Source organism: Cupressus sempervirens, chromosome 2 (assembly GCF_028749045.1).
Source record: "Cupressus sempervirens isolate cs-2001-9-10 chromosome 2, ASM2874904v1, whole genome shotgun sequence".
Classification (NCBI taxonomy): domain Eukaryota; kingdom Viridiplantae; phylum Streptophyta; class Pinopsida; order Cupressales; family Cupressaceae; genus Cupressus; species Cupressus sempervirens.
In genome coordinates this window covers 307,890,660-307,910,491 of record NC_143119.1, presented here as the reverse complement: position 1 = coordinate 307,910,491, position 19,832 = coordinate 307,890,660, and the positions used below count along the sequence as shown (strand labels likewise).

The 19,832-nt window shown below is 37.0% G+C and overlaps 1 protein-coding gene across 2 annotated transcripts in view; it reads right to left on the bottom strand.

Moving 5' to 3' along the window:
• Positions 1–16,245, bottom strand: part of LOC149572307 (P-loop containing nucleoside triphosphate hydrolases superfamily protein) — a 142,730-nt gene extending 126,485 nt beyond the window's left edge. For both annotated transcript variants that reach the window (XM_089813518.1, XM_089813519.1), the window contains exon 1: positions 15,730–16,245. In XM_089813518.1, coding sequence (XP_089669644.1) covers positions 15,730–15,860 — 131 coding nt within the window. In that variant the 5' untranslated portion in view covers positions 15,861–16,245. The remainder of the gene's footprint in view (positions 1–15,729) is intronic.
• Positions 16,246–19,832: the final 3,587 nt, after the last annotated feature.

Genomic DNA, 19,832 nt, shown 5'->3' with positions numbered 1-19,832 from the left:
TCTCAATGAGAAAAGACAACAGAGACGACTGATAGGGGAAAGGGGCCTGCGGTAGAAACCACCTCTTCGGTCAAGTACATGTCTCCAATCGGCACTACACCAACATGGCTGAAGAAAGAGGTCATGTTTCAACAGAAGAAACAGTTGGATTTAACTGTTGAAGAGGGGATGACACATCTGGTAAACCATCAAGAAGCCTGAGCCACCTACAGGTGATGCACGAACACTGGCATTCATCATGAAGAACCAAGATTAGGACTTGCTTGCGCACATAGCTATTCCTTCTCCGCATGCTGACACCGAGCAACTAACTCCTAAGGACTATCAAAGAAAGGAGGTCATGTTGGGTAGACCCACAGTAGACACTGCTAAAGTGATGATCACTACGGGGATGAAAGAGGTGTTTAGACATATGGACCGAGATCAATTCAAGTTGATTGCGTTGCACAAATAGAACGAGCTTTCAAGAGGCTATTTGCATGGAGTTGTGGACCCTATAGACCTGGATAATCCAGAGATCACTCTTGCTATGGCATTTTAGAGGAAAGAAAAGGGGAATGTACAATTAGACCCATTTTTGGAAGCATGTTAGCAATGGCATGACAATTTTGAGGAGAAAGGTGTACAAATAATACAGGGGAACTTGAACCTGTTGCACCATATTTAGTCAAGTACAAACAAACTAGTATCCATAGTGAACCAAGATTTTGGATTGATGGATGGGGTAGATACATGGGGAAAAGATCTACAGGCCCTCCAATCAATAAAAGGTCAAAGGTATAGTATGCTCATGGAAGTATTCACTGCTAAGGAGCTTGATAAGCTCAACGATTGGATTGAGAAGATATCTGCTAGCAATAAAGTCATGAGAGGACTACATGCAGATATTCAAAAAATAAGAGATCAAGTTCAAGAGCAAATTTTGGAAGCAGAAAGGTATTACAACGCTGCTTGCCTTGAGATTTTTGAAGATGAGTCAAAAATCCAAGCTCATTGCAACACAAGTAGTAGTCCAACAATTTCGAGGAACACTCAAGAATGCTTCGTCAAATGAAGACATAAGACAAGCATTTAAAACTTATGAGGAATTGTTAGAGCTAGATACAAAGCTTGAAGATTTTGCGGATGCTCGGATCAATGTAACTACCAACAGTTAGTAAAGAACAAATACAAAGCTCTAGATTTGCCAGAAGTTGCCCAAGTTACGGAGATAATAGAGAAATCCAACAACAAACTTCTAGACACCATTTTAATACAAAGGGAAAGAAAACCCAAATGCTGGAAATGCAATTTTGACACTTCAGAAATTTATGGATTTTTAGAACCTATCATTAAGGTGCACAGGTACGCTTTTTTCAAAGGTGTGCCAACAGTTTTGGAGAAGCAACAGTGCGCCGACAGTTAAATGTCAATTCCTAATTTAGAGCATTCCATGCATCGAAAACGCATTTTCACGACAATTCAACTCCCAGAAACACCTAGAGAAGGTCAAGCTTCCATTTCTAGAACTTACAAATACTCCTAGATCATCTTGCTACTGCATTCTTCTTATCTTCTCATTCTTTTATTATGTTGTGTCATGTAAAGGCTCATGCACCATTAATTGATATAAACAAGGGTGGAGACCTACTTAGCACCATTTAGAGAGTTAATTTGTATATAATTAGATTTGTTTTATTAGTTTTTAGCATCAGTTGCATTTTAAGAACCCTCTCTCCTAACACAAAGGGGGGAGATGATTTCTTATAAATAGATGGATGTAATATGTACCCCAGGTTGTTATTTTGATGCAATAATATATGCTATTGGTGTTCTCATTCTAAGTGTAGTTATTCTTGTCTAAGTGTGTTATTTTTATGAATGCATGTTCATGAATAATAATGGAGCCAATGGTTTTATTGTGTTGTTATGATTGTGCGACCTTTTTGTCCTAGTGTTTGCCTCGTGTTAACGAATTACGCTGACGTACCGAGTTGGAGAAAATATCACCTATTATTCCTACATAGCTTCTTGTCTTGCATGAACGCACTTTTCGTGGCCTTGCAATTCGATGAGAAGTGAAACATCTTTCAGTTATTATTGAGTTCCCATCGACGATTGCATTAATTGAATTGAGGAAGCACTGCTCCTATTTTCATTGGTTTCCTACCCTATCTTTTCGATGATTTAACTCACAGACGTGTTGTTACCATGGTTTATGTCCGTTGGGAATTTCCCTTTCAAGTTATTTGCTTTAATCTCTCATTACCTTTGTTATTTGTTTTGCTAACACTTGGTTAAAGTAGGAATTCATATCATTGCATCAATAAATTGCATTCATCATAAAACAGAAAATACCAAAAATATATCTCTTTTGTGGTTACTTTTCAAACAGCAGATCAAACATCTTATCTGAAATCATTCGAACCAACAAAGGCCTCCTCGTGAACATACACATTTATCTTCAATTGAGCAGATTCCAGTAGGTCGCAAGATCACCCGAAACCTTGGAGTTGATCCTAGATTAGCTTTTCAAGAAAGGAGTTCAAAAGGATTCCTACTGTTAAGCATCGTGCAAAACGACAGTTGTGACATTATCATTTTGAGGAACTTCCCTACACGGACCAAACACCACTGGACCCCTCTCCACAACTGGGTAATGAATCCGATTTATAATTCTCAATCAAATATAGACATTTGGGGCCTGCAATACTCTTTGAAGGACAGTGTGGGACCTCTTATGAGATACAGTAGTCATCTACTCTAGTTGTGCAAGTCTTTGACCTTGGTGATTCTAAATAGGCTCTTCTACTTTCTCAGTTCTGCCTTAATCACCTATTATCCTCAATTGTGAGGGGTCGAGCATTATGGACTGCACCCTCTCTTGTGCCTCATTCATTCCCTCCCTCATCTGCTTCACCATCTCCAACCTCCTCCTGGCCAATCTTGACCTCCTTAACCTTACCATCAAGGCCTCCTCTCACCCTATCTTAGTCACAACATATCATCCATCTGATCCACAAGGTTAGACCACCCTTAGATCCTTGCAACTATAGAACCATCATGGTTGGGCACACTTTCTCCAAACTTTACACCACCGTATTACACACTACTCTTTCCAAGGAGCTTTATCGACACCATTTTCATGCATGAGAGCAAGTTAGTTTCTTAATAGACTTTCAAACCATGGACCACATCTTAACTCTACGAACTATTAATGAGCCTTGGCACCATTCTGCGAAAGTCTACTATTGCTTTGTGGACTTTCGCAAAGCATTTGATTTTGTCCATTATGCGGCTTCTTTCCAAAGACAGAGAGATTGGGATTCTAGAGATTCTATTGACGACCATCATGAGATTGTATGAGTGAGGTGGGTAGGTTCAAGACACCGCTGGGTTTTCCAAACTATATCCAGAGCACTATTGGGGCAAAGCGGGGTTGCCCTCACTCTCCTACCTTATTTGGCATCTACATTGATGAGCTTGAGACTTTATGTTGGGAATACTCGCTTTCTCGTGATGGTTGTTACTTGCATCGAATCCTAGTCTCCATATTACTCTCTATTAGATGATGTGGTTCTCCTAGCCTCCTCCCCAAAGGATCTTGATGAAGAGCAGGGCAGGAAAAATCCCCAAAGGAGATGTCCTAGCGCCCAGCAAATAACCACGCAATGGAAACACAACATCAAGAAGCAATAATGCAAGATCTGATACCAAATCACAATGATTTATTCATAAAATAGCTATTACATGCAATGTGTCGGGCTGTAATGCCTTCCCAGTTACGGCCAAATACAGAGCAATTAATAGTTCTGCAAGATCCCTCAAGATCCAATCCAAACACTAGCTAGTCCAAATCCAAACTCTGGTAGAAACCTCCAAGGAAGATCTTAACTTGTGCTCGCAAGCCCACCAAGCAATCTCCTTGTTTTCCAAGCTACAGCTACTAGCTCTTCTCAAACTTTATCCAAGATCAAAGTGTAAACTGCCTCACATTCGGCGCTCTGTCTACACATTCACGACTCCATCACAATCTTGCTGTAAACTGCCTCGCGTTCGGCGCTCTGTCCACAGACTCAGGATAAACTTGCTCTTCAGCTACTCTCCACACTCACTCCTCCAAATGAATGAATGAATGACTAAAAGACTCCACAAGACCCCCTACTTATACCCAACTAAGCCACAAGTCGGCCTAGCAATTACAAATTAAATAAAATCCTTGCATTAAATTCATATTTAAGCCACAAGTCTAATCACAACAAACATTAAATACAAAACATGTTAACCCACAGTTAACACGCGATTACTGCACAAAACACTTAGGACAAGCCCCAAGTTCACAACCAAGATTAAATGCACATAGAGGAGATATCCAAGACCACAAATAGGTCCACACAAACTCCCGAATCAATCCAAATCACGATCACACGCTACATACATTAAATGCACCAAGAACTCCAGTTGGCACCAACAAACTCAGCAGGATAACGCGACAGCCAGGATGCTCCTGCATCAGATCTTCAGCAACTTCTAAATGGTTTGGCATCTTTTATGATTCGCAACAGCTAGTTGTTAACCTACGCGAGACCAAAGTGATTGTCTTTAATTACTTTAAGACATCTCATCTCCATTTCTTTTTCCAAGGCACAATGGTTGGCATTTTTTCTTCTTACACATTCCCAAGGGTCAAGTTCTCTAGTCCCCATATCAGTATGAGGCATGTGATGCATCCCCGTGTCAACAAGGAGTGTAGTTCCCTTACTTCGCTTGAGAGATTGTTCCTGACATCACTTCCAGAACACCACGTCCAAGATGTCTCTCTTGAATCCCTGGTCAAGTTGATCATGCTTTAAGGTTCAATTGTTTGGGGGCCCTCTCTTTTGGAGTCTAGTTGGGAGAGTCCATAGCCTTCTTCTCCAACAAATATCAGTTGGCACCAATTCACTCCTCTTAGTACCATTTTGGTCGAGTTTGGGGCCCATTCTTTCAGACTTAGGACCATCTTTGATTTAGTTTGGTTTCTCCATCAACTTCGGTGCTTTACAGATTTGGTTAAGGGACATCACAAATTCTCTTACCTAGCATATCACTCCTCAAAAGCGACTTTCGGTGCCGACTCCACTAGTCAAGCCCATTATTGGTATGCTCAGATCTCTACTCTATTGAGCTCAGTGAGGAATGAGATTTACCGCCTTCCCCCCTTTCAGTTCTCTTGGGATGCCCCGCTCATCTGCTCCCTCCCAAGAGGAGTTGAACAAGCACATTAGGATGGACATCTACAGAGAGTATATTCTTACAACATGGATTACCCCCCATGAGGGCTCCGTCCAAGGATGGCCTTTTATGCAGAGCACTCTACTGATACACATGATGGGGTCATCATAAATCCTTCATACCTTGCGTGGCATTGGACACACGCTCTCTGCATATCTTTGGGCTCTTTCAAGGAGGGGCTCCCATAGGCTCCATATCTAAAACATAAAGGACTAGACCTAACACCTTTGCAACATAGGGGAGGCAGAGACAAAGACACTTTATTTTCCACTACCCGTATACTATGAGATTATAGGGAGGTTTTATTGCCTATTTAGAGGGTGTCTATCTATTTCATCCTCCTTCGGGTACACTTACCAACAATGTCTTGCACTCTACCTCCAATAGGCCATGCAACTTCAAGACCACCTTGCAACTTGAGTTCCCTTCGAGATAGAATGTTGATCAGCTCATTACCAAGCAGTCGTTTGGCCTCCCTAATTCGAGACATACCAGTTTAGTGAGACCTCACAAGGGTTACATATGGCAATAGCACTCCCCTTCCTACTGAACTCAGCAACAACTAAGCGCCTCCTCTCACCCCAGACAGTATCCTTCAATTCTGGACTACTTCTCAACTAGCAGGAACAAATAGCTTGTTGCTAGCTTCTACTTCTGATCTTTTGTTGGGTTCTATCTTTGTTTGCCTTTCCCAGGCACCATTTGGTGTTCCCATTGTTGGTCGTTCCTTTGTTGTATGTTTTAACTCACTTAGACCCTCTTCATGGTCTCTTGTTGGACATTATTAAATTTATCTTTATTATCTATTGGTTAACGCTTAGAGTTTAAATTTTGTGGTAAATCTTCTATCTTACATTGTATATAAGGCAATATTTCTTAATACTCTACAAACATCTCAAATGAACATCTAGATTCTAAACCGACACTGAATCAAATTCGTGCGATACAATATTTAGCTACCTAAGAGTATTAACATTTTAGATAACAACTTAGGAATTACTTCTTAAAGCCAATGGAAGAACAAGTGTCAGAATTTTACGAATTCCACCTTAGATTCACTTTGAGGATTTGAAGATGGGTCTTGACAATGAAAAACCAACATATGAACCATACGTCTCACCTCCTTCTGTCATCACAATATTTAACAATGAGTGACAAAAATGTTGCAAGTATTTATAAAATTCAATGCAAAGAGAGCTAAAGTAGATGGTGGTGTAGTTAAATATTCACTAATTACAAATAAATGTATTTACGATAATGCATTGCATAGTAGTTTGCATATGAGACACCTAGGAGTTTGCAACTATATTAAGCACATGGCGTAGGAAATTTCCACTTTAGGTGGTGATAGTTGTTATGTGATTACACTTTTAAGTGTGAGATAAACCTTTTGTGCACATATCACATTATCATCCTCATCATCTAGCACATACTTCATGATGTAATAAAGGATGATCCACCTTTGGGACATGTGATTCCACCTTGCGTAAGTGATAACTTATCTTCTCCTTGTCATTATCTCCTATACAAGCAAACCTATTATAAAATTAAAATTTTGTCCCTTATCAATAATATCATTCTTGTATCTTAATGCAATTGTCTTGCCATTCTCTTGTGGAAGTTGTCTCTTAGTCTTTCATTTGATCCGATGTGTTGTAGAATAACCTAAAACTCTAACATGGTATCAAAGCTCTTAATGTGTGAACATCTCTTCTCAAGAAGGCTTCATTTAGTTGTAGGTGCAAAATTTTGCAATTCAGCTAGGTTGCATGGGTACACGTACCCACGCCCCTGAGACGTGTACCCAAGTATCGGGTACACATTATTACGAAACAATTGGTAAATATTTGATATTTACAGTGATCAAGAGATCAATTTATACAAGAGACTAAGTGATGTTTCCTTAGGAAACAATCGGAAAGAATAGAAACATTCTATTCTAGAAACAAGAAACTAAGTATTAGAAATGTTCTAATATTTACAAGAGATTACAATAAATAACAATTAGATGCTAAACAAAAATAATAGAAACTATCTATTATCGTAATACCCTCCCTTAGTGGTTAATCTATCCAGAGCACGAAGCTGTCAAAAAGGCGTGAAAGGCAAATTATGTCTGCTCAGTGTGCTCTGGTTGTTTATTGTGGGCTACGAACTAGATTGCATAGATAGGGCAGCTAAGCACTTCCAACATTCAACCTTCATTTGCCCATACTTGTGGCACTAGTTGCACCGAATATTCTTTTTCCTGGAGTTTTTAAGTTGGAGCAGAGGACCTCTGCTAAGAAGATTGTTGTGAATGAGACTTGCCCTTATCCTTATGAAAGGATTCAGCAACAAAGGCTTGCTCTATGGAGAACGAGTTGGAACTTCTACCAAACTGTTGTTTCCACCGATCTTGTTGAAGTAGAAATGTGCAGAGATCTATGAACTTCATATCAATGCCAGTAGAAGTGATGTTGAGAGTCTTGATAAAATGCTAGAAGAACTTGGGCAAACTTTTGAGGGTTATGACCATGATGCCCTCTTCCTCCATCTTCCATCCAATGGCGATACAATTTTCCCAAAAATAATAATAATTTTTTGGCAATTTTTTAATTTATTTTTGCAGCTTTTATTATTGTTTGCAATTTCTTTGGCAATATTAGTTTCCATTTTGAGGGTAGATCCTCTATCTAAGTATTTGAGTTGCAAGCAAGTACAAAGAATATTCTCTGTCAAATTAAGGAGAGGACAACCATTAACAACCAACCAATATCCCATTGAAATTTGACCAACCTTCCTAACCACATCGACAACCCCTCTAACTTTGCTTCCTAATTGTTGAAGGTCGAGAATTTTAATGAATACAAATGACATCTAGTTTCAATCAGCCAATATCCCATTGAAATTTGACCAATGTTCCTAACCATGCCAGCGACCCCTATAAGTTTTTTTTTTCTTAATTGCAAGAAGGTTGTTGATTTTAAAGAATATAAATCTGCTAGAAAGTAAAGTCCACCAACACAATTAAGGTGGGGGTGAATCAGTTGTGTGCCTAATTAAACTTGAATCAATCTTATCAAATCCAATTCCAATAATCAATATATGCAACAACCACAACATAACAAAATGCACAACAACAAAAGATTTATTAATTAGGGAAACCCTTGATGAGAGGAAAACCCAAGTGGGAATGATGCCCACAAGATGGTGTACTAATATAAAAGTTCCTTGCAAAAGGATATGAATCTGTTAAGAGCCAATTACATACAATCAATACATGTAAGTCCTTGTTAGGAGACTTTGAATCCTTGTTAGAAGATTCCAAGCCTAAGCCAATTACATACAATCAATACATGTAAGTCCTTGTTAGGAGACTTTGAATCCTTGTTAGAAGATTCCAAGCCTACTAGGAGTTGATAAGAAGTCAACTGAACCCATTGTCCAAATTGCTTCAAAATTGTTTCACAAAACAGATCTCTAGAATAACATATCCAAGGGTGAACTAACCAATACAACAACTTCCTTGCCAATACAGTTCCTTTGAAGTTTTCAACAAAGTCTCATCATCATCTCCTCTAATCTTATTCTATTCGCATCCACTAAGCACATCAATGATACAATACAATGCGATACCTCTTACAACCGAAGGGACAACCTTTCCTTTATACCTTGTCCTAACAACTAATTAAGTCGGCCTTGAGGCTTCCCCATGTACAATGAATAATATAGGACCTTATTGAGATATGACAATACACATTACATTACATTTACAAATCCCAAAAGAATATAACCAAAAGGTTGGTTAGCAGTGAATCTATCACACATTATCCTTCGAACAGCTTTCACCAAGTGAACTCTAGAATCTACTACCTCAACCTCATCATCACAAACATGTCTTCAACCAATATCCAAGCCCGCTAAATTGAATTCCATCTCGCTTAACATATTCAATTGATTTATCAATAAACAATTTCCTGTATACTACCCTATAACTAGTTTTCAAATATCCTTCTATAACTCACGCAATCCTTTACATAAATTTCCACGAATATACATATGACATTTAGACATGTCCCTAAACACGAATATAACCCGCTTAACTTATTTCTCCATGCTCTGACCTCAATGAACATATCTTCCTTTGCAACTCTGACTATCATAACCATAATACATATATGTTGACATCAATGACAAACCAAGTCATGAATGCAACACATAAACAATTAATCTAAGTGCTAACCATTTAATCATCTCCCAAACATGCTAACACTCTCTCCTTTCAAAATACTTCAAAATTCATGCTAACAATCTCCCCCTTTGGCATTGATGGCAACATATGATGAAACAATCTATGAAAATGCCAAGTGCAGCAAGCACTATTATACAAATCATTGCCCAAGAGTTCTCAATAACTCTGCCCAAAGGAACATCACCAAGCATGCAATCCAGAGGTATGCAAGTGCTTTGATTATATTGGACCGATGGAATCTTCCATCTAGTATGAGATGGGTTGGATAATTACCCCAAGCGTGCCTCTAAGGTACTCAAAAGTATCCTTAGCCAATGGTTTTGTAAAGATATATGCTATTTGGTCCTTTGTACTAACATACTCCAATCTGAATTTCTTTCCTGTTACTTTCTCTCTCAAAAAGTTAAATTTTATAGCAATGTGTTTAGTCTTTAAATGTAGTACTAGATTCTTTGACATAAAAATTGTGCTTGTGTTGTTACAATGGAGGATAATAGGTTCTGGAAATTCAATACCTATGTCCTTCAACATTTGTTTCATCCAAATGATCTGATTGTAGTTGTTTGTTGCTGCTACATACTCTCCTTATGTTGTAGATTGTGATATACAGTCTTGTTATTTGCTAAGACAAGAAATCAATCTTCCTCCCAAGAAAAATGCTCCACCACTGGTGCACTTTCTATCATCCACACTACCTGCCCAATCTATATCAATGTATGCACATAGAGTGAAATCATGTGATTTGTCATACCATAACCCAAAGGCTGATCTACCCTTCAAATATCTGAATATCCTCCTTACTACTACTAAATGTCTCTTTAGGATCTACTTGGAACCTTGCTAAAATGCCAACTGCAATAGCAATATCAGGTCTTGTATGAGTAAGATATTTTAATCCTCCTATCATTGATCTGTACTTTTGTTTGCATTACACTAAGAGATTCATCTTTGCTTGGCAATTTGCATCCTGTAACCATAGGCGTACCACCAAGTTTACAATTTTCCAATCCAAACCTTATCAATAGATCTTTGAGATATTTTGTTTGTGATATGAAAATTGCAATCCTTATTCCGAGTCATTTGCAATCCCAAGAAATATTTCATCTCACTAATCATACTCACTTATCTCAAATCCATTCTTCGTTTCATCTGAAAATTTCTTACTAGCCTCATCATTTCCACCAAAGCTAATATCAACAAAGACTTCAATAATCAGTAATCCATCTAAATTTGCTCTTAAGTGCATGTTATTGTCTGCATTAACTTTCTTGAATCCCAAACTTTGCAAGTGTTTGTCCAATCTTGCATACCAAGCTTTAGATGCTTGCCTCAATCCATATAATGCCTTCTATAATCTGCAAACTATATCTTTGTCTTCAGTTAGTTGAAAGCCATCAGGTTGTTCAATAAAAACCTCCTCCTCAAGTTCTCCATTCAAAAGCGCTAACTTCACATCCATCTGCTATACCTTCAAATTCTTGTAGATGAATATGCCAAAAACATCCTCACTGCTTCTTAAGTCTTGCAACAAGGGCAAAAGTTTTTTCAAAATCAATTCCATCCTGTTGTGAACAAACTTTACATACCAAACTTACTTTGTTCCTTACTACTTTTCCTTGTTCATTCATCTTGTTTCCGAAAGCCCATTTAGTGCCAATAACATTCTTATCTTTAGGTCTAGGGACCAATTCCCATGTCTTGTTCTTTTCAATCTGATCAAGTTCCTCTCTCGTAGCTTTTATCTAATACTCATCTTTACATGTTTTAGTTGTTGTCTTAGGTTCTACTATGTCAACAATTGAGAGGTGCCCAAGATCTTGTATCTTGATTTACCTGTGGGCTGTGGAGTGGGGCATTTGCATTCCACCCAGGGAGTACATCCCTAACTTAAATTTTAGCTCACGAATGGGCTTGGATAGGTTAATCCATCATCTGAGGTAGTTGGTAATGTCTTGTGAGGAAAAACAAATAAGTGTTGGTGGAAATATAAATTTGATAGTGCTTCTAAAGGTAACTAAGGGCCATCAAGATCAAGATTCATCATTCAAGATTGAGATGGTAATGTAATTGCATGTGGGGAAAAAAGGCTAGTAGATGGAACAAGTAATGTGGCTAAAGTTGAAGCAACTTTACTTGCCGTCGGGACAGCAAAAAGTTTAGCAGTTTGAAAGTTTCATGTAGAAAGAGATTCACAAATAATAATAAATGCAAAAATCAAAGGAGACATGCACGTCTAGCATCTTCAATATTACATAGTTTGATTCCATGAGGAATTAACACCACTAGAAGTCTATAAAATAACACATGTTCGAAGACAAGGGAATCAAAATGGAAGAGATCAAAATTGAGGACTTTCGAAACTTAGTGGTGGATGAGGAAAGCTGAATATAATGATTGTTACCTTCCTGTCACCCTCAAGAAACAAAAAGAAAAGCATTAAAAGAAGATTTTAGTTTCGGTGGCAACATACAATGACGATGAAGTGATTGTGGATGTAAGGATGAAGTGACATGCAACCCTTGTCAGACATTGCATTCTTTAAGGGGGTAGATCAAAAGTTTCACCTATAAAACATGGCAGTTAGTAATTTAACTAATAGGCTTTTATAAAAGTGTGTTTAGCTTGAGAGTAAAAGGATGGAGACAATTTTCACTTTCACCTCCCCCAAGCAACAAAATCCTTTTCATGGTCAAATAACAAAGAAGCGGATTGACAAGATGTTCACCTTTGTAGATAAGAAATTAACAGACTCTATAATAATCATTTTGAGAAATGTTCAATCAAGTGGAGAATCAACACCGAACGAACACACGTGTTCTTAATGATTATGGCATGGAGGCCGCAGCTAGGAGATAAAAAGCAAATTATCAGAGTGGTAATAGAGACCAGTGTTCCAAGAGAATTCCTTGAGGGTGTGGATGAACTTCTTGAGAAGTCAATTCTAGGTTTGGGGATAAACTTGGCTCGTAAACAAAGTAGACTTCGAGAAAATTGAAGGAATCAAGTACACTCCATTTGTGTGGAGGTTTGATGAAAACCACAAGAGGCAAAGATTCAAGGAGACTCATAAATGTTGGTTAGCAATTAAATTGGTTGCGATGATTCATCTGCTAGACAAAGACATTGCAAAAATGATGCAAGCAACTAGGTGGACAATGCAGGATGAGGTGAAGATGACCGAATGGCAATGCGTAGAGAAGCAAGAGGCAAAAATAATGCTGCTGGACCCAAATTTAGGAAGGTGAAATTGAAGGAACGGTTGCAGGAATGGCGAAAGGAACGAGCAAATGGAAGAACTAGCAAACTAAGGAGGATGATTACAAGGGTTTCTAGTGACCAATTTTGTCTTGAAGTGTTGGGTTTGGTTCTTTTGAAGTTGAATTAAATGATTATTAAGGGTCTAGATTTTTTGTGAGCGATATAATTATGTCCAAGGTAGGTGACATGAGAGATTGCCAGTTTTGTGTGTTTTTACACTTGTAAAAGTTGAAAATGACTCTATTGCAACTATAAAGGGCTAGATGATGATAGAGGTGGGAAAATTTACAAATTTATTGATCTACTTTTGATGTTGATGGGTAATTTACGGTTATTATTATTTTCTATTATACCTTTACTCTTTTATGAATAAAATTAAATCTACTACAGAGAAGAAAAAAACATTTATCACGAATGTCATTGCAACACCACAAACTAATATAGTTTGACTTTCAAATTGAAAATGCATAGACTATGGTCTAATACAAGATTAATAATAACAACGAACCCCTCAAAACACATATAGAACTACTACAACAATATTAATGAAGCCCTAAACACACAATAGAAAATCACTAAAATTGATAAAGTCTTGAAGCTTGAATGCAAACTCAAGATGAAATTGCTCTATGTGAGCAATGGGGTTGCATCCCCTATCCACTTAGAACTCTTGGGTTTTCATCCACAAGCCTCTAATCCAGGGGACTTTGTCACATAGGTATAGTGCACCTAGTTTTTTAGCTATTAAAATAGCTTACTTCACAAAACTTTGATTGTGTGTTAAGGCTTATGTGCATTGTTGTCTCCCTATCACCTATGAGGTGTGGAGTGCTTAATCTGACCTATGCACTTGGTAGACTTCTTGACATGTTCAGTAGCACAATTATAGCTGACATGACGCATGTAACTGCTACATATATCAATTCTCAAGCTCCTCTTATCTTTAACTGCCTGCTTTGTTCCACCATCATCACCAATTAAAGTTCTTAGCTTGATTTTAGCCTCGAAAACTATTTTTATCGTGTTTGGGTTTTTTTAATATATGTGATAGCACTATATTTGGTTTATTGAAAATTTATCATACTAGGATTTTTTTCATCCATCATTGATTGCTTTAAAGAGGGGGAGCTACAAAAGTTGGAGAAATGGAATGATCACCCATCTTTAATGGTCTTCTCTGCTGCCATGTTTGTATGATCTAGTTACTCTACCTAGCACACCTTGTAGGTTATTTACTTGGAATTACAAATTAGATCGTACCTAAGGAGTCATTTCTATTCATGTCCCTAATGCAATTTTGACTTCTATTATTGATTTTGTGTGTCCTTGTGCTCTTTGGACTCACATTTGAAAGCCATATTAAATCATGATACTCAGCCATTCCCTAATGATCCTCTTTTTTACTATAGCGTACATATTCATTCTCCAAAGAATATGGCATATGATTATGATATTATTATGAAATTGCTATTTCGGAGCATCATGAGACTTCAAATGATGATGAAATTGATTTAGAGGTTCCTAATTTTTCATGAAAGATAGTTGATCAGCCTTCACTTTCACTTGAGGCCCATCATTTTTTATTAGGAGGTATCTATTTGTCTTCTTGTTTGGGGTTCCTATTTGACAAACATTGGTGTTTGTTTGTGGAGTCTCACATTCCAGATTTGGAGGACATATTTGAGGCGTTAACTCTCCTCTTTGATGACAATTATTTCATTTATGTCGTCACATCATCTTTGTTTTTAGATCTTGTCCTATATCAATTTTCACATAGATCCAATCTATCACCTTCTTGTTTATTTGATTTTAGTGTGGCATCATCATCTTTCATGGACAAGGAGACACAAGCAATTTTCAAAGAGATCATCATTCTTAATGCTTCCATCTTATCTAACATATCCCAAAATAGGAAGCATATCTGCACCTATATATGGTTTTGTTTCTTTCTACAGAAAGACAAGTGATTTGCATGCATTGGATTAGTTAATATCTTCAAACACTTGCCATTCTTACAAGAGATTATTCATAATTCCATCATGGACAAGAGGGAGGGTGGGTTCTCTCTCTCTCTCTCTCTCTCTCTCTCTCTCTCTCACACACACACACACACACACGCATACAGGGGGCTGTTGATAGTATTTTCATGTTAGATGTACTACTGGGGGATATTGGTGTGGAAGACCTCCATTCATTACTATGTTGATTCGCATTCACTCCTTTTTAGAGATAAATTTTGTAACATGAGATTCTCCTTTTCTCAGCTATAATGAGATTAGTTGTATTGCATTTGTCTTTGGGTACCTAACATGGCCTAGTTATCAAGGATCTATTATCCATCTTGCTCATATTGCATTATAAAGTACTCCCTAAGTAACTAAGTTGTACTTAGAGGGGGTAGAGTAAATATAATTTACTCACAAGCTTAAGTTTAATTTAAGCTAAATATTAGGAAGCTAGGTAACCTTTATTAATATGTTATTGCTTAGTTGTACCTTCTCTCGCACCTCAATGGTGCTCCCTCTCTCGATCTTGCCTTTTAAAGCAAAGTTATCGTGCATTTGTAGACATCTCATATTAATCCCGGGTGAATTATATTTCTACTTGTGTGGCGGTTCTCTATGTTTGCAATCCTCGCTTGGGAGCATTCTCCAACATAATATTTTTAGATATGACATTCTGTTTTCTTTTTAATTCTGATCATATCTCATTAATGGTTTTCAATTTAACTGAAGGCCCAAGAAGATAAACATCACTCTCTTTTTTTTCATTTTGACTACTTCCGTGCCTACTATAATCGTGTATTCCCAGTTCTTTGTTAACTTGTTTATTTATTAACTCAATCTATCATTTGATTTAACCTATATACGCCGTCACATGTGTGTAACGCAGGTTTAACTCACATAACAAAAATATCCACCAACAATGTCATACCGAACCAAAAAAATGTTTAAAGAAAATTGATCGAAAGCAGCAAACCCTACCATTGTTCCTTGCGGCGCCGGAATTCCACGTCTGAGTCTGGCGAATCATCCTGATCATTCTCCTCATTTTCCAGCTCTTTCCATCGACTCACCAATGCGCGTTTTCTCGCTTCCCTCCTTGCAGACTCCATTGTTCGCTTAACTACCCTAAGAGAGTGGTCTTTGTAAACTTATACCCCAAAATCGAGAGCAGCAAATTTCGAACCCGTGCGGACTGCGAATATATATGCATAATTTAAAACCAAATGCGAGGAAATGATATATAAATCCGAGTGCTGGGTTATGTTTGTTTGAGAGTTTGCACGGTGTAGAGGGTTTTCCTGCCACTCTCCACTTCAATTCGTTCGTCTTTCCACAATTTTATAGAAGCGAAAACGCCAAAATCGAAATAGCCCTCTACGATGGCGGAAGATAATATGATTTATTCTCCGTTACAGGCTATACGCCGACATTTTTTCGTTAATCGATGCAGCTTATTGCCGATTTTTCCTTTTGCCACTTGTCAAATACATGTGTAAATACGAAACAATTCTTACCGTGCTATTAATGAGTATTTACTTCGGCCTTTAACACATGACGTGTACAGCATCCCTGGTCTCGTACAGTTTGTTTTTGAAAAGTAAGTTCAGAAAATGGGTGTGATTACTAAAATCACTTGTATATCAACAAAAATTAAATTGAAGATAGATAGATGAAATTTTAATGTAAGATTAAGTATTGACTATTGAAGTCAATGTTAATATTGATCATTTGAATCTCATAAATTGTATTTATTTTTCTTGGGGAAACAAGTCATTTAATAACAATTTTGGACACACTTGATGATCAAATCATGATTTTAATTTGGGGTGTCTTCTACTTAGAGACGAATTCTAAATATCAAACTAAAATGTATATTTTATCAAGAGGAACATTTTTTTTTTTTTCCAAACTCTTCTTGCATATTGTTACGTTTTAGATAGCTAGTTAATCATTTTTCTATTTTTGACCATTGTTAAAAATTATAAATGGTGTCAAATGGCCCTTGGTTTACTAGTGAAGTTAAAAGGTTCACAAAGAGTCCACAAGGGATCAACTCTTGTTGAGTACAAGGTCCTCAACATCTAAAAAGGGATGAGGTCGAGATTTTGGTCCGAACGAATTTGGCAAAATGGATTACCCCTCAGTCCTTGGTTCTTAACTAAAGTGGCTAGGCGAAAAATGTTGAACCTCCATCAAAAAAATACAAAATGAAAAAATTCACACAAATTTATATTATATCCATATATTATGTAATAGTTATAAAGGAGTCTAAAATAATTTTAAGTAACCAAAATAATTAATGTATTTTATATATTATTATATTCTTATTGAGATAACACACTACCACACTTCATATTGCTTCCTTGATCATATAATGTACATAGGATTTTTAAGAAGTCTATTTATGGCTATATTGACTCAAGGAGGTGGGGGAGGAGTTTTATCATTCCACGATGCAACAAAAGTAGTATGTGGGACAGTTGACCTTGCAAACTCGATCTTAATCAATTTTTCTATGTAGGATGATGATGAGCTCCCCTAATTTATCAAAAAACCCCTCGTTGAAAATATTATACTATAGTAGTTGCTCTTGATTTTGCAATAAGCATCGCACTCCAAAATGAAGTGTCTATTAGATTCAACTGCTCGAAAAGTGCAATGTACACACTCGTTCTTTCCAAATTGTGAGCAGTATATTTATGGTTGCATTAACTTTGAATTGATACATGATCACTATTATAATGTATTTATAATATACATAGTATAAAGAATGATTATAAATTAAAATAAAATAATTCACAAGTAAATAAAGTAATCATTGTAGTTTCTAGAATATTTAATTATATGTTGTTAGAGTAATAAGATATCTTCTTATTATCTTTGGTTTACGTAAGCTAAACTGTAGACGTATTATAATTAATTCTTTTATTAATTATTATCATGCAACCTAAGTTAGTTTTCTTTTAGGGTTTTTTTATCTCTTTTATAAGGATGGATCTCTCTTTGTAATACATTTTTGATTGGATAGCAATTTCTCTTTTACACATATCCTCTTTCATGGATCTGTGAATTTGAGCCTCCATAGCTTTTTTTTTCTCTTTCTCTGATAGGTTTTTGCATGCAAGTAATTCTTGGGAGTTGTGGGTTGAGCATTTCTCAACTTGGACATGGTATCAAACTCTAGACTTACATGCCCATGTTCTCTTCATGAAAGGTTTAGCCTTGCTTTTTAGATCTGAGTTTTTAGTAGAGGACTTTATATTGGATCTAGGGGACCTTCATTTTGGATCACTTTGAGCCCAAATAGGCATCATTGTTAAGCTCAAAGTGCCCAAAAACCCTCATTTTCATATAAAACTTGTCTCATTCGAACAATGTTGCAATTTGAGGCCAAAAAAATTGCACCCAAGTTGTACAACTTGGGCACACAAATTGAGCTAGATTTTCTTTTGGCGAGGGAGGGAAATTTGGAGGCATTCTTTTTCAAAAAATAAAAATTGGAGGCACTATTATTTATCAAAACATTTTTTACTTTCAATAGAGGGTATGATTTATAAAATAAAAATAAAATCTAAGGAGGAGGCCTTTTAAAAAGTGTTATCAAGCCTTGCTTGTACCTAATCTGTGCAAGCCAAAGTACCATGTGCACTACCTAATGTACTTGCCCTTTTTGGGATCATAGTCGACCTACTCCGCTAACCTCTTGTGGGTCCCTACGCCTTCTTGCAGGTATTAATGCCATGTCAATATTAGGCCCCTCATTTCTCCCACCCACGTTTACTTTTTGAGGTTTTTTTTGTGATAGTGGTCCCCATTTTTCTTAAGCCCTGGGTGCTTTTTCCCATGCACGTACCACCTCAATGCCTTTTGGGCAAGCATCAGGCTTGGAGTCAGTGCTAAACACACTTGTATTTTGGGAGTTCTTTTTTTAGGCACATGTTTTCTTCTTGACCATTGATACTACCCATACTCCAGTCATGAAGAAGTCATACTAATAGTCAGTGATTAAATTTCCATTTTTGTGCCAATTTTTTGGTAGGTTGTGGCTTTATTTTAAACAAAAATACATTTTTGCATGGTGGTTTGTGCTCCATTTTTTACTAGTGGTTTTGCCCTTTGTTTTGGTGGTTTTAATCGTTGGTGAGAAATTTCCCACCTTCATGAGGCAATTTCTCAACTTTGATTGGAGGTTTCAACTTTTGATCAAGCAGTTTTATGGGCCTATTAGGTGGTTTAGTAGGCTCAATTTTTTTCACCATGTGGGCCATGCATTATTTGGGGCATTCTTTTCTAAAGGCTCAAGTGCTAATGTCAGCACATACCTACAATCTTTATAAGCATAGTTTGTAGGTTTGTCGGGCCCCACAGGGCGTCCTTCCCTCATGTGTGCCATGTTTTCTAAGAAATGGTGCTTTTACAATATGTTGCACATTTAAATTTGGGCTTGAAGATTTATTTTCTAGCATTGACCATTATATTTTTCTGGTGACATAATTTCTTTTTACATGCTTGATAGCCATTTGACCATCAAACTTGGGCTCGTCGCCTACTAACATCAGTGCCTACATCAATACACCTATTAGCCCTTATCACTTTGTTTGAACCTACCGGTGGTTTTTTTCTCATATCTCAGGCATATGAATTATGGTTTTTGCAAACAAGATATCATCAAAGAGCTCATTCTGAGCCCATCATAGCGGTACATGTATTTTCTAGTTCTGATTTTTTTATGGCTTTTTATGTCAAAGTCAAGGGTTTTATTTTGCAGTATGGGAGATATATCCTGAGCATCCAGTCTCTAATTTGGGAAAACTTTATATCATTGGAAATCTTGTTATGTGTTATTTCCATCAATTGTAGTTAATTTTTCCAAATTCTACTCCAAGTATATCATATTCAATTTTTCACTTTTTTGCACTCTAGTGGATATCTTGGTTGTTTCAAGTTCGGGGATTGATTTCATCACTTCAGATGACTCGTCTTGGGTTGTACTATCTATTGTACCGACCTTATGTCTCTTTTCATCTTTGCATACATCTATTGTATGCATTTTTACAAATGCATTTACATAAAGTGTCGTA